Source organism: Lissotriton vulgaris, chromosome 5 (assembly GCF_964263255.1).
Source record: "Lissotriton vulgaris chromosome 5, aLisVul1.2, whole genome shotgun sequence".
Taxonomy (NCBI): domain Eukaryota; kingdom Metazoa; phylum Chordata; class Amphibia; order Caudata; family Salamandridae; genus Lissotriton; species Lissotriton vulgaris.
In genome coordinates, this window is record NC_141693.1 from 518,932,789 (window position 1) to 518,946,990 (window position 14,202).

General features: G+C 46.0%; 1 protein-coding gene across 4 annotated transcripts in view; it reads right to left on the reverse strand.

The window, feature by feature from the left end:
* PTEN (phosphatase and tensin homolog) overlaps nt 1-14,202 on the reverse strand; it is a 283,802-nt gene that overhangs the window by 27,883 nt on the left and 241,717 nt on the right. For all 4 annotated transcript variants that reach the window (XM_086921953.1, XM_086921952.1, XM_086921955.1 and 1 more), the window contains exon 8: nt 5,733-5,960. In XM_086921953.1, the coding sequence (XP_086778079.1) occupies nt 5,733-5,960 (228 nt within the window). The remainder of the gene's footprint in view (nt 1-5,732; nt 5,961-14,202) is intronic.

A 14,202-nucleotide genomic window follows, 5' to 3' on the forward strand; every position in this document is an offset into this window, starting at 1 on the left:
GTGTTGAAGGCTGCAGACAAGTCGAGCAGGACCAGTATGGCAGATTGTCCTGTGTCGAGAGTCAACCTGACATTGTCTACTATTTCAAGCAAGGCAGTTTCAGTGCTGTGGAACGCCCTAAAGCCTGATTGGGAAGAATCTAGGAATTTGTTCCTCTCCAAGTAAGTGCCTAGTTGTTTATTAATCAGGGATTCCATGACCTTTCCAAACCATGGCAGAAGAGAAATAGGCCGATAGTTGGAAAGTTGTTTAGGGTCGGCCGAAGTTTTCTTTAGGATTGGTCTAATTGTCACAGGGTCAAATCAGTCTGACCCTGTGCCTCATGGGAACAGTCCAACCCGAACTGCCAAGCATTGCCTTCCCTGGACCGGAAACAAGCTTCCTAGGACCGGTTTCTGGCATTACAGCCGTCTTCAGCCAGGCTTGCTTGAATCCAGTGGCAGAGTGAGCAAGGGACTCACGTCTGAGCATACCCTGCCAACTTATGCTCTCCATGCCACTGGAATCAAGCTATCCAGGCTGATGAGGGCTGAAAGCCCGAAACCGGTCCTTGGATGCTTGTTTCCAGTCCTCGGAGGACCTGGCTTGGCAGTTCGGGCTGGACTGTTCCCATGGGCCACAGGGTCAAGACCGATTTGCATATGGCTGGGTTCAAACGGGAATGGCATGGTGAGCAAAAAAACGATGGATTTAGGCCCAGATCTCTGTACTGGGGTGAATGTATGACATTGTTCTGCATTATGTCCATCACCTGTTGTTTTTGCATTTGTCACCCCGAGTGGGAGGGGTATGCTGAGATGTGAGTCCCGTGCTCTCCATGCCACTGGAATCAAGCTATTCAGGTTGATGAGGGCTGAATTTAGGCCCAGATCTCTGTACTGGGGTGAATGAATGACATTGTTCTGCATTCTGTCCATTCTGTCCATCACCGGTTGTTTTTTCTATCTTAAAAAAGGCCAGATCTTAGGAACCATCTTCCTATTCGGCTGTGTAGCATTTTCTTGTTGTCGCCAGTCTTCTTGCATAGCCGAGGATTGCCATTGCTTTCTCTGGGGGACCTATCCGTGATGGTCTTCACTTGTTGAGCACTAGTGGGATCGGGTGAAAAGCATATGCAAATTTCCCTGATCAGTCTATTGACAACGCATTCCCTAGGGGATGGCAGTGTGGGTTTCTGATTCGGAGAACTGGCATTTTGCTTTTCTTGTGTTGCAAACAACTATTTCTGGTGTCCCCCATCTCTGGAACATCTACTTGATCATTGCTTGGTTCAGCTCCCACTCGCGTGAGATGGACGCTTGTCTGCTTCTATGTGGTCTACCCCGGGTATATGTATTGATGTTATGGTTATCGGTCTCCGAATGGCCCACCTCCATATATCCTACACTAGTTTTGTTTGGGTGAAGGTTCTGGTGTCCTTCCCTGCCTGTTGAGGTAGAACATTGCTGTTGTATTGTCAGTCTGAACGTGTATGTATTTTCCCCATAACTGCTTCTGAGAGGTTGTTAAGGTTAGGAACACCGTCCTTCACTCCAGTAGATTTATGTGTTGCACTGCTTCTTCTGATTTCCAGACTTCTCGATTATGCGCTTCCCCATCCCATGTGGGAGGCGTCTGTGGGGATGGTTACTGCCAGAGATGGTAGCATTAAAGTTTTTTCAACTGTTATGTTCGTCCTGTTCCACATCATTTCCTCCTGCACTCTGCACAATAACCACTTGATCGTCCAAACTCCCCGTTGCCTGTGACCATTCCTTCAGGATCCATTCCTCGATCGGTCTCGTGTAGCCTCACACGTTATTAGTAGTGCCCAGGAGAATCATTCCCTGCAACTTCCCCTCAGTCCCCTTTCCGGTAGCGGTCAGCTTCTTGTGCAATTGCCAGTACCCTCTTTTCACATGGAAATGGCCTAGTTTGCACTGTTTTGATTTTTGCTCCCAAGATGAGCTTCTCTTGTTCTGGCGTGGGTGATTATGTTTCCGTGTATGAAGAACCCTAGTCTCTATAGCCACTAAGCACTTTGTGAATATCCTGGATGCTGATTTAATTCAGAAAGGCAGTACCCTGAATCAGAGGTAAACCTTGTCTACTACAAAGAGTAGAAACATCTTGTGTGTGTGGTTGCTTGGAATGTATGGATAGGCATTTTCAAGGTCTATGGTTGCCACGTAATTTCCCCTACTAGTGTTGTGGGATAACCTCTTGTAGAGTGGTCATGTTGAACCTCTATTTTTATCAATTTGTTTAGGCAGTGTAGGTCTAGCATGAGCAGTAGCCATTTTTCTGATTTTGGTAACATGATATATGTTAAGTAGTTTTCCCTGGTTGGTCTCCTTCAGAGGTACTTTCTCTATTGTTTGCTTTTGTAGCAATTCTTCCACATCTTGGCAAAAAAAAGATTTTTCCTCGGATCGTAAGGGTGTTTTTCTTTGGGCTCCGTTTTGGATGATGTTGAGTATCCACTTGTCGGAGGGAACCTCTCCCACTCCCGAAGGAAGGCTCCTACTGTTCCTCCAATGGTTTTGTGGGTAGGAGGGGGCGCTGCTTTTCTAAATCTCTTGCGCGCTGCTGCCGCCCCTCTGGACAGCTGCCCTCTGCCTCTCACTTGCCTGCAAAATGGCTGTGTTTGTGGCACTTAGTACTATTAATGTGGTGTCTGTGTTTGTGCATGGCTTGTATGTTGGAAGGTCTGTTGAGTAATGACAACTTGGAAGGATGCTCTTCTCTTAGTGGGGGTGAAAGCTCTCCTCTGCTGTCCTCTTAACTGCAGGGCCCACCAGTGACTTTGCAGTGTCGCTATCCTCATTTGTTGGAGTGTCCTCTACTGCACTTTCAAACAGGTGTGCCCTGTTGAACGGGGTGTTCTAATGTTGGCTTGCACCCAGGGTCGGATTGGAATCACAATTTGGCCCGAGCGCTGACGATAAAAGTGGACCACATTTGCGGGCGTGGCCCACATCTGTGGGGCGTGGCCCAAATTTGCAGGGAGTGGCCCAAATTCACAGGGCATGGCCGAAATTCGTGGGGCGTGGTCCACATTCGCGGGGCGTGCCCTTTCATTAAAAAACACAAGGAATGTTAGTGGGAGGATATTGATCTTGGGAAGGACACAGCCAAGGTGACAACGTCCTACAAGCTGAGCAACTGAAAAACAGCGAGGCCCCTTTCTATTACAAAATTAATCCCCAGCCCTCCAGCGCAGGAGCACCTGAAAAACAGTGAGGCCATATTCTATTACAAAATTATTCCCCAGCCCTCTAGCGCAGGAGCACCTGAAAAACAGCGAGCCCAAGCTATTTGTAAATTACTCAGCCCTTCCCAGTCCTTCACTGCCTCAGGGCAATGGCCTGGCAGGAGAGGGGATAAAGCAAAAAACACAGCTTCTGGGCCATCCATGGGAGTGGAGGGTAGGCTAAGTTGAAGATGGTGCGAGTTCCCAACATCACCTGGCCCCCACAGCGAGACCCATTCTTCCTCGCCCACTATGCCCTGAATGAGAAGGGCTGTGAGCTGTTTTAGGGCTGTGTGGGCCCTAGGGGGTCGAGGTGAAAAGGGCTCAATGGCCTGAGCAACACCTGGCCCCATATCCTTCTGCTGCTCTCTCCGCATGGAAGCATTCGCTGCCAGTGCCTAAATTGCAGTCTTAAATTTTGCACATCTTTGACAGCCTTTTGATAAAGGTGTCTTTCTTGAGGATCAATCCCCTGCAGTGTTTTTGGTGTGGGACATAGACTTTGGCCAGCAATATTTTTGCTGCCAAGGGAGTCTTTTGGGCTCTAGAGTCTGAATTTCACAGCACGCTTGTCTCCAGTCTTTCCAGTGCCTGTGCCTGTGCTTTTTTTTTTGCTCGTGTCCTGCGAAACTACTGCCTCCTTCTCAACGTCAGAGCCTTTTACCTTGGCTACTTCAGCCACCTGAGTGTTCTACTTACTTCGTTGTCTTTAAGTGGTAATCAGTAAATCCGTTCCTTCTACTGCAATTATATTTTCCCTCTAAAGCTTTAATTTTTACTCGCCCATACTTTGTTTTCTTTCTTCTTTCCTTCAAAGAATGGAAAGCTTTCAACAATGCTTTCAGACCCAACGGTGAAAGAATCTGAAGATGACGACCACGCACAGAGGCTTCAAGGGCAGGCGTTTGATGTCAAGAGAAGGCAGGACTAAGCACCAAATAATTAAAGCAGTTGAAGCCCAGCAAAAAGGGAACTAGACTACAAGACGAGCGCTCTGGACCCACTCACTAGATGGCGGAATAATGCACAGCATGTTCATTCAGCAACGATTCACCCTTAAAAAACTCACATTTACAAAATTACTATAAGCCTAGATCTTTACAGATGACAGACGTTTATGTAAAGAACCTAAGAATTCATTGGATAGTGTGGTTAAATAGGCCAAAAACAGAGACTACGAGGTACATAAAGATTTTATTTGTCCAAATTCAATAATTCAGACTAATTTCGCTGGTAGCAGTTTTTAAAGTATTTCTACTCAAGGAAGGATCCAACTTGCAGAAATAAACATGGTCTCTTGAGAATAAACAGAACCCTGGGTGGGATCAAATAGAGGCAACAACCTCAAACCTGTAGAAGGCTCTACTGAGAAAGACTATGTGAAGCCCCAAAACCTTCCTCTAAAGATTCTCACTGCTGTAGGACCTGTTCAGTGCACAATTTACACCACTCTGCTTGTATAATCATGCTACTTGAAAGTATGCTTTTAAGTTCCTAAATCACTAATAAAATCGAGCGAAATATATTAAAAAAAGCATTGGCAATACCAATAGGTCAGTCTTGCAAATGCACTTGTAAGGCAGACCTAAAAATCCATGCACATTAAAAACCACCATCCTCCTATCTGTGCTGCAGTCAAAGAAACACAATCAATTATCTAGTTATCCAAAACAGCATTGCAATGAAATGTGTGAGCCCCTTAAACTTCAACCTAAGGAAGCTGGATAAATCAACACAATGTTCACAGCTGTGTAGAGAGAAAGCACTTTTCTGTGGCAGCACACAACTTCTGCCCACTCAAAACATGTACTCCTGGCTCCCAGCACGTGGGTGGAGCCACGGCCTCTCTTCCAGATGATACTCGCATAACTGTCTGTTGAGAGCTGGACTATCAAGCCACATCTCTTTTTTGTTGCGAAACAGACACCTTGATTTGACTGTACATTTGCGAAAACCTTTTTGAAAAAACTGCTCAATAGGCAAATAGGCACATTTTAGAAAGTGGGAACATGGCAGAAAATGCAATGTAAAACTAAGCAAACCTGCTTGATTGGTTAGTGAGAGCTTGTCAGCATTTCAGGACAAAACTAAAAGACAAGGCGGTGAGACGAGGACTAAGCATACATAGACTCAAACAGGGAAAGGGCTCAAATATGTTCAGCTTTAGGAGGACAAGCAATAGTCTATCACCATGATGCCAACTAACACCTACGATAAAGACTGATTAAAAGCAGTGACATATTACTTTAAAAGATCACACAAATGCAAAATGTGGTGTGTTTTGTATCAGAAGTATATGGATAAACAGGCATTGCAATACCTAAAAGAAATTACATTTCTACCAAGAGAAAATGCTCTTTTGGTCCAGGGATCCTGCATTTTTCACCTTAATGTTAATCAAGATGAGAAATAGTATGTCACAGAGCAGTTCAGAATAAGAGAAAGGCAGGAGCATACTTCTTTGGTTCATACGGTCTTTTTACTAGAACTATTAACAAACCTTGAAGTTTGGAGAGAAAAGTCTGTTGGCCTTGTCTTTATTTGCCTTGTCCAGATCATATTTTGATAACGTATGGATAAGATAGTCCTTGTCGTTATCCGGATGATCTGCGCTGCATATACTATCAAGTTCCGGATCTCTGTGTAAAGTTCCATTTTCTACTCTTCCTGAGCTTTCATCGGGTCCGGGTACAAAGAACGTGTTTATCCAAAAGTGAAACATTTTTTCCTAAATGAAAGACAAAAACAGAAGTGTTGGTAACTCGTCTTCTATGCAACACCTTGATAATGCAAATTAGTACATTATCAAACCCCCTATTTTATAGAAATACGACACACACACACAATAATACTTACCATAAAAACATGCTTCAAATCCAAAATATCTTACTGGTAATCACATGGTAAAATGCTAGCTTGAAGGGCCATAATAACCCCTTTACAGAAACACTAAGCAGGGAGATATCACATTTGTAGACCTTATCATGCTTTTAAGTGAGCCCTTTTGATTGCTTGCCCGTAACATAACTAACTTACGGTGGCCAGTTATGAAAAGCAATCCCAAAGCAGAGACTGAATTAGATGGCATGGTCAATCTGAAGCATTCCCCCAAAAATATGTTACCATGTTGTCAAGCTCGTTATTTTTTATAAACCAAACTAGTTAAGAAAAGTACAAAACTTATTTTCGGAGTACAAACAAAATGTGAAGTTACTGCTGTGTTAAAATGGACATGATTTTAAACCCTCCTTGGCAATGAATGTATTTCATCTAGAACCCAAGAATGGAGTGTTCTTTGCCTTTAATTAGCCCCCCCCCCCCCCAAAAAAAAGAACCCTCAATGCGGTCTTAAACACGTTTTGCCCTGGAGAAAGCTCTGGAATACTACCCAGAACCACCCCAAAAAATTAAAACTGGATAAGCGAATTAAAAGGGTGCCAGATGTTCAACTCACTCTACACACCAATCAGCATTCATACAGAGCGTCATCATAAATTTTGCAGAACTCAAGCTAATTGCAAATTATTGCCCAAATTTAGCATGTAAGGCATGCCAATATCAATATTGGTCGGATACCCTTCTCATAACAACTATAATGATCTTTTCAGAAAGCTTTTGATGAGGCAGTCACGGTGCAGCTAAACCATTTCTAAATTTAGACTATTTTGAAGATTTTAATAATTTTAGATATAGCTGAGTAACCATTTTAAGAAAGACTCTTCAGGAAAGATGCTGCACTTTTATGAGGCAGAGAAAAGTAATACGGCTGGCATGATATAATGGAGCATGTAGCTTCAGAAAGTGTCGAACTTCGTGGAAAAGGTGTATACTGTTCATCACCCAGGTGCATGATGTGGGTTAGCCTGTTGTCTTCTCTTTGCAATCTGGCCTGGGCTTCTCCGAGATAGACAACTCATCTTTGGATACTGGTTTCTGCCACTAAGGGAATTCATGAAATCGAAAATTTAAGCCGGGTGCCAAGACGGTCCTGCAGATGAGGCCTAAAAACTAGTGTTGGTATATGTTGAGGCAGTGCAAGTATATGCATTCAAGTAATCAGTGTAAGAGTATACCATAAATGCCTAGACATAGAAAAGAAGCTATGCGCAGTATAGTGTGCCTCTGACCCATAGACACTTCAGTTGATGGGCCACAGAGCCCACCAAAGAGTGCAATCCAAGAAATTCTGAGTCCACCTCTAGAAGGGTTGCAGGGTCCACAAACAGGCAGTGGGGGAGTAACCCAAGTCAAATTTGAATATACTTGGCAAGAGGGTAGCATGTGGCCCAACTAGGAGCGGTGAAGATACAGTCACATTTGGTTCTAAGGAGGAGGCTGTGATACTCATCTGCTTGTAGATGAAGTTGCGAACTGGAACCTAAGAGGAATGCCGTTGCACAGCAAGAGAATAGAGAGGAAAGATGACCCTTTATTAACCAAAACCCAAGAGTGACGGGCTAGACATGTCACATGACAAGATTCTGATGAGCAAACTTATTGCAGTTTTTATTGCCAAGTATGGCAATATCACACATTCACTCTTCCCACAAGATGTCTATGGAAATAGTGTGATAGTAGACCACCTTTCCAACATTAGAAAAGTTACAATTATAAGTTTAAATGGCACAGCTACATCCTAGGTTGAACAAAGCTATGGGAAACTTTCACATCTTACCCTATACCTGCTCATCTTTGAATAGGGGTTGTAACAAAATGCAGAGTAATATACATCATCACTGAAAATGCACTGTTCTGAAGCACCATAAACAAGTTACTTACCTTCAATAACGATCTTTCTGCATCTAAATCTCCATCTCTTTCTCAATCTAAATGCATATCCCTCACCTTGTGTATATTCTACAGGCATTAGACGAGATTCAGAAACATTAAAGCAATACAGGCAGAGGCAAAACCAAGAACAAAAGCTCAGACAACTTAGCTTGCAGTTGGTTAAATTGGTGGGTGCTGCACTAAGCCACAAATGTGTCCCACCACCTGGAGCACACAGATGTTGTGAAGGTGCGCCTCGTCACCAAGAAGACATCGACCTCAAGAGAAAGGTCAAATGCCACAGATCAATCTCCAAGCATACAAAATGTAGATTGCACAGACCCGGGCATAGGTCCCTGCCCTGCTATTGCAACAAAGGATTCTCCTGTAGTGGCAGTTTTATCAGAGGACAGATGCTTATGCCCAGGAATTACAGGTACCAGGCTCTCCCAGCCCAATCTGGAACCACTAGAATGACTTTGGGTCCAGTCATTACTCTTCTTCAGATTTCTGGGCTGTAGAGGCAGTTGCGGAAGGCATAGAGGTGTCTCGAACTCCATTCTAGAAAGAATGAGCCTCAGCGAGATTATTTTTTAGAGCTCCCAACGAGCAGAAGTGTTGGCATTTGTTTCCTCGGCGATGAAAAAAAGATCGAACAAGGGTTCTACCCACTGAGGGAAGATGCCAAGCGCCACATCTGTGTGTATCTGCCATTCATGGTAAGCTAAGCTTCGGCAGCGGAGTTTGTCTGTCCTGGTGTTTAGAGACCCCAGCAAAATGGTTCACCACCAAAGAAATTTCCTGGAAGTCTAGCCACTTCTGGAGGCATAGAGCTCCTGGCAGAGGACCCAAAAGCCAACCCATCCACCTCATTGTGGTTTCACATGGCAGCAGTGGTGTTTGTATGGTGGGCAGGAAGGCCTTCAACATCAAGTGAAACACCCTCAACTTCAACAAACTGATGTGGAGTTGAGTTTCTCCCGGAGACTAGAGGCTTCTGATCTCAACCTCTTCCAGTGTGCTTCCCGCAACCCATAAGCGATGCATCCATGACTACTGTCAAATTTGGGTGGGGTAAGGAGAGGAGTCTGCCATTGACCAAGTCACGACCCAGCATCCACCACTGATAATCTTTTGCAGTTGCCTCTGAAATTTGGATATGATCCTACAGATTCCCCATACTCTGTAACCACTAGGACTTCAGATCACACTGCAGAGGCCACATATGGCGTCTGATGTGTTTCACCAGCAGGCTGTAGGAGACCAACAATTCAAACAGCCTCAGTCATCTGAACTGACATCCAGGACAGAGACTGAAACATCAAGATCATAGCCAGTGTCCTGGGCTTTACCCTCCGTGGGAGAGGTATGAAACCATACAGTATCCAAAATGGCTTCAATGAAAGGGATAATTTGCAAAGGAGTCAGGTGTGACCTCGGCACGTTGATAGTAAACCCCAACAATCTGAGAAAGTTTGCCACCATCTGCAGGTGTTTGAATACAGTCTTGGGCAAGCCCACCTTCAATAGGCATTGTCTAAATAGGGAAAGACTGATACCCCAACCTCTGAAGGTGTGTTGAGACCGCACAATTACTTTCATGAGCACCCGGGGGCACTGGTGAAGCCGAAGGGGAGCACTGCAAACTGAAAATGCTCGTAGCCAACAGTGAACCACAGGTTGCGCCTGTGGGCCTGCAGGACAGTAATATTGAAGTAAGTAGTTTGAATGCCACCACCCAGTCTTTGGGGTCTATGGCAGACAGGACCAGACCTAGAATGAGCATCTTTGTTCTTTCACAGGAAGGCATTGAGAGAGCAGAGATCTAAAATAGAACGGAGGCCTCAGTTCTTCTTTGGCTCCAAGAAGTAGCAAAAGTAACCCGCAGCTCCAACCTCTGATGCTGGAACTCCGGCTATGGCCCCTTCAGTCAAAAGTGCCTGTAACATTCCTTCTGCAAGACAGCAGGAGCTCTCCTTAGTCAGCCGCCCTCATATAGGTGGAAGGTGTGACTGGGTGGAAAGAAATTTCAGGGCATAGCCCAGTTATACAACTTGGAGTGCCTAGGTGTCCAAAGCCTAGAAAGCAATCCTCGTATCCTGCCTACGACAGTGGCTGTGTCCACAAAGGACACACTAAAGTGGTTTGGTGTTGCAGCTGCTAGATAGGTGGGGGCTTAGCTGCATGTTGCCCCTGATGTCCTAAGCATCTTCCTTTGTAGGTTATAGCCTTGGCCATGAAAGGGGTTGGAGACTTGTTGGGCTAGCAGCAGGTCTCATATCAGCAGTATAGGAAACCCCTAACAGACCAAAAGCTGATGGAATTGCCTGGATGGGGCAAACAGGCCCAATGAACATGTGTGGCCTGGTTTTCTTGAATACATTCAGAGACAGAGTATGGTTTCTTGCCAAAAAGGGAAGAGCCATCAAACGGCATGACCATCTGAGATGCTAGGACATTCCGGAGAAGCTTGCAGACCCAGGTGTGGCAACGAATGCCAGACTTGTGCCCATTGCCCACTTTAAGCAGCTGTTCATGTCCATACTGGAACAAAATACAATTTTAACTGCTTCACAGCTATCCTGCATAATTTGGGTCAAGGATGCCAAGAGGTCGTCCGCACCTGCCAGAAAGGCTTGGGCCACCATGTCCCACAGTGACAAATGTAAAAAGAACAATTGATTGCAATGTTCAACACTCCGTCAATCATCCCCTTTGGTTTTTCTTTGTTCGCCCTAAGTTGGCAGGGTATGCCCAGACGTGGGTCCCTTGCTCAATTTGCCACTGGATTCAAGCTAGCCTGGCTGATGACGGCGGATCAAGAAACCGGTCCCAGGATGCTTGTTTCCGGTCCAGGGAAGACATGGCTTGGCAGTTCGGGCTGGACCGTTCCCATGAGGCACAGGGTCAGACCGATTTGCACATGGCCATGTCTGAAATGGGGTGGCGGAGTGAGCTAAAGAATGATGATGGATTAAACCCAGATCATTTAACTGGGGGTGAGTGCTTGCAATGTTCAACACTTTGTCCATCATCCCCTTTGGTTTTGCTTTGTTCGCACCATGTCACATAGGGCATCGGAGTAGTGACCCGAGAGGCAGCTGGTGTTCACAGATTGCAAAGAAAGACTTGCGTTGGGAAAGAAGCTATTACCAAATGTCTATATTCTCGTAGACTCAAGATCAGGTGGGGTGATGGGGAAAGCACTGGAATTAACTTTACTGGTGGATGCTTGTAGTACCAAGCTATCTGGAGAAAGTTGTTGTGTAAAAGTATGGTGTTGAGCGGCCGGTCTATTAACTGATGTTCCCGAACACAGTTTTGCCCAAGTGCACAAAAGGGTGTTCATGAGGGGCTCATTAAATGATCACTGAGGTCCTGTAAGAACCTAACCATACTGGAGTACCTATGTCTGAACTTTAGTCTTCACCTCTATGGTAGGAATTGTACATCTAGTTCCTCTGCCAGGCTCCGCGTAACACCAAAGGAGACACTTTCTAGTACAATACCATGTTGGGGTCCTCCCAGGGAGGCAGACAGATAACAGAGTAAATGCACTGGCTAAACAGGTCAGGGAACAATATCGTCATGGCCCAATCCGGAGCTATCAAAATAAATTGAGCCAGACAATTCCAACATTCCCTATAACTTAAGGCAAGAAAGTCTTGTGGTGGAAGCTCGTATAGACATCCTGTGCTCCGCTGCATGCAAAATGGGTCCCCTAGGACTCTGAGAGAACTTCTGTGTGCGGTAACCTCTACTGCATGTTCTCATCCGTTACAAAAAGGTCAAGTCAGAAAAGACAGACTAGTCTAAGATGTCCTGGACCACTTTATGATGAAGACGGCATTTGTGGAGTTTCACTTGAGGCCTGCTGAGCTTGTTTGCCCTGGCATTCCAAGAACCCATCAGACGATTGGAAACCAGGGAGATAATCTGATGAGTCCGCCATCACCAAAGTCACAGTATCTTCTGGCACACAATCCGAAGCCATAAACCTCTCTTCTGGTCCCCTCTACCCCTCTCCTGGTCAGATCACTCAGCAGTTCCTCTGGAATTTCTCCCAGGTTCCCTCTCTGCCTCCCACACGGACAGGAAATGTTGGGTTTTAAAGAGGAGCTACAGGGTTTTGACCAACGAATCTCTTGGCCCTTTTCTTGCCAGCTTCAACCCTCCCCCCTCTCAGGACATTGACACCACCGCCAGTGAGCTTGCAAGTACCATTTCTTTGGCTATTGATACCTTAGCCCCTCTCAAATCTCATTATTGTGCCAGGAAAAGTCCGTCAGCACCTTGGTACTCTGAAGCCCTTCGACTTCAGAGACAGGAGTGTAGGAGACTCGAAAGGCTGTGGAGAGCTCAACTTGATGCCGATTTGCGGATCAAGCACAAAAACCTCCTTAAGAGCTATAAAGCAGCGGTGTTAGCCGAAAAACAAATGTACTTCTCTAAGCTAACGTCTTCTCTTTCCTCCCCTGGTGATCTCTTTAAGGTGGTAGAAAACTTATCCCAGGTTCAACACCCTGATCCCATAATACCTTCTCAAGAACTCTGCGATCAGATTGCCACTTTTTTCCACACTAAAATCTCGGATATTTATACTGCTCTCCAGAGTCATAATCTTACCCATGTCCCCTATCCCTCCTTAGATCAGCCCTCAGCCTCCAAAGATATTTTGACCAACTTCCCTCTTCTCTCGACTGAGACACTGGACAAATTACTAGACGCAACCAAGTCTGGCTCCCCTCTGGATCCCTGTCCCCTTAAAATCCTTAAAAATTGCAGGGACACCCTACTTCCCCCTTTGCTGGAAGTTATGAACAGAGCCATCTCCAGTGGTGAATTCCCAGCCCCTTGGAAGACTGCCATCGTTAAGCCCCTTTTAAAAAAGGCCTCCTTGGATCCTGGGATTCTGAAGAATTTTCGCCCCATTTCTCTTCTTCCCGCTCCAGCTAAGATGTTGGAGGCCCATTTAAACCACCACCTTAGTGCCTTTCTAGATAACACCTGCCTGCTTGATCCATCTCAGCATGGCTTTCGAAAGGCACATAGTACAGAGTCAGCCCTTACAGTGGTGGTCAATAATATTCGCGCCAAGGTCGATAGTGGTCAGACCACTCTTCTGATCCTACTCGACCTTACGGCAGCATTTGACACCCTGTCCCCCACCATTCTGGCCGCCCGCCTCAGTGAGACGGGAGTGAAGGGGCAGGCTCTCAGCCTCCTCACTTCTTTTCTTAACCATCGGGAGCAAAGGGTCAAACTGGGTGACTTCCTTTCCAATGCCATGCCTTTGCAATGTGGGGTACCACAGGGCTCTGCTTTGAGCCCTACATTGTTCAACATCCACGTGGCCCCACTTGCAAGACTGGTAAGATCTTTTGGACTGGAAGTACTCTCATATGCCGACGACACCCAGATTATGGTCTCCTTGTCCCACTCTGTTGAGACCACGGCCCTAAATTTCCGAAACTGTATGGAAGCTGTGGCAGGCTGGATGGCCTCGAATTTTCTTAAATTGAACGGGGAGAAAACGGAGATCCTGATCTTCGGGGGAAAAAAGGAGATCTGGTCAGATGATTGGTGGCCCCAGACTCTTGGATCCTGTCCCCAGCCTTCCCTTTCTGCCCGGAACTTGGGAGTCATTTTTGACACCTCACTCGCTTTTGATAAGCAAGTAAGTAGAACTGTTGCAACCTGCTGTGGGGTCCTAAGAATCCTAAGAAAACTCACTCTGTACCTCTCTCCTGATGCCCGGAAACAGGTAGCAGTTGCCCTTCTATCCTCGCGACTGGATTACTGCAATGCTCTTTACCTTGGCATGAGCGCTAAACTACTCCATCGCCTGCAGGTTATCCAGAACGCGGTAGCAAGATTCGTTGTCAACGCCCCCAGACGTTCCTCCGGGACCAGGATCAGGAGAAACCTTCACTGGCTCCCGGTGTATGCCAGAATAAAATTTAAGATTCTGACCATCACCCACAAGGCTCTTCACGGTGCTGGCGCTGAGGGCATCAGGACTTCAGTGTCATCCTATACCCCAGGCAGGGCACTACGCTCCTCCGGTCAGTATCTGTTGTCTATTCCCCGAGTTGCCAAGGCGAGATGGGGTGGCAAGGCATTCTCCACACTAGCTCCCAGACTTTGGAATGAGCTCCCCCTGGAACTCAGGGGCCAGGATTCCCTGCTGCTCTTCAGAA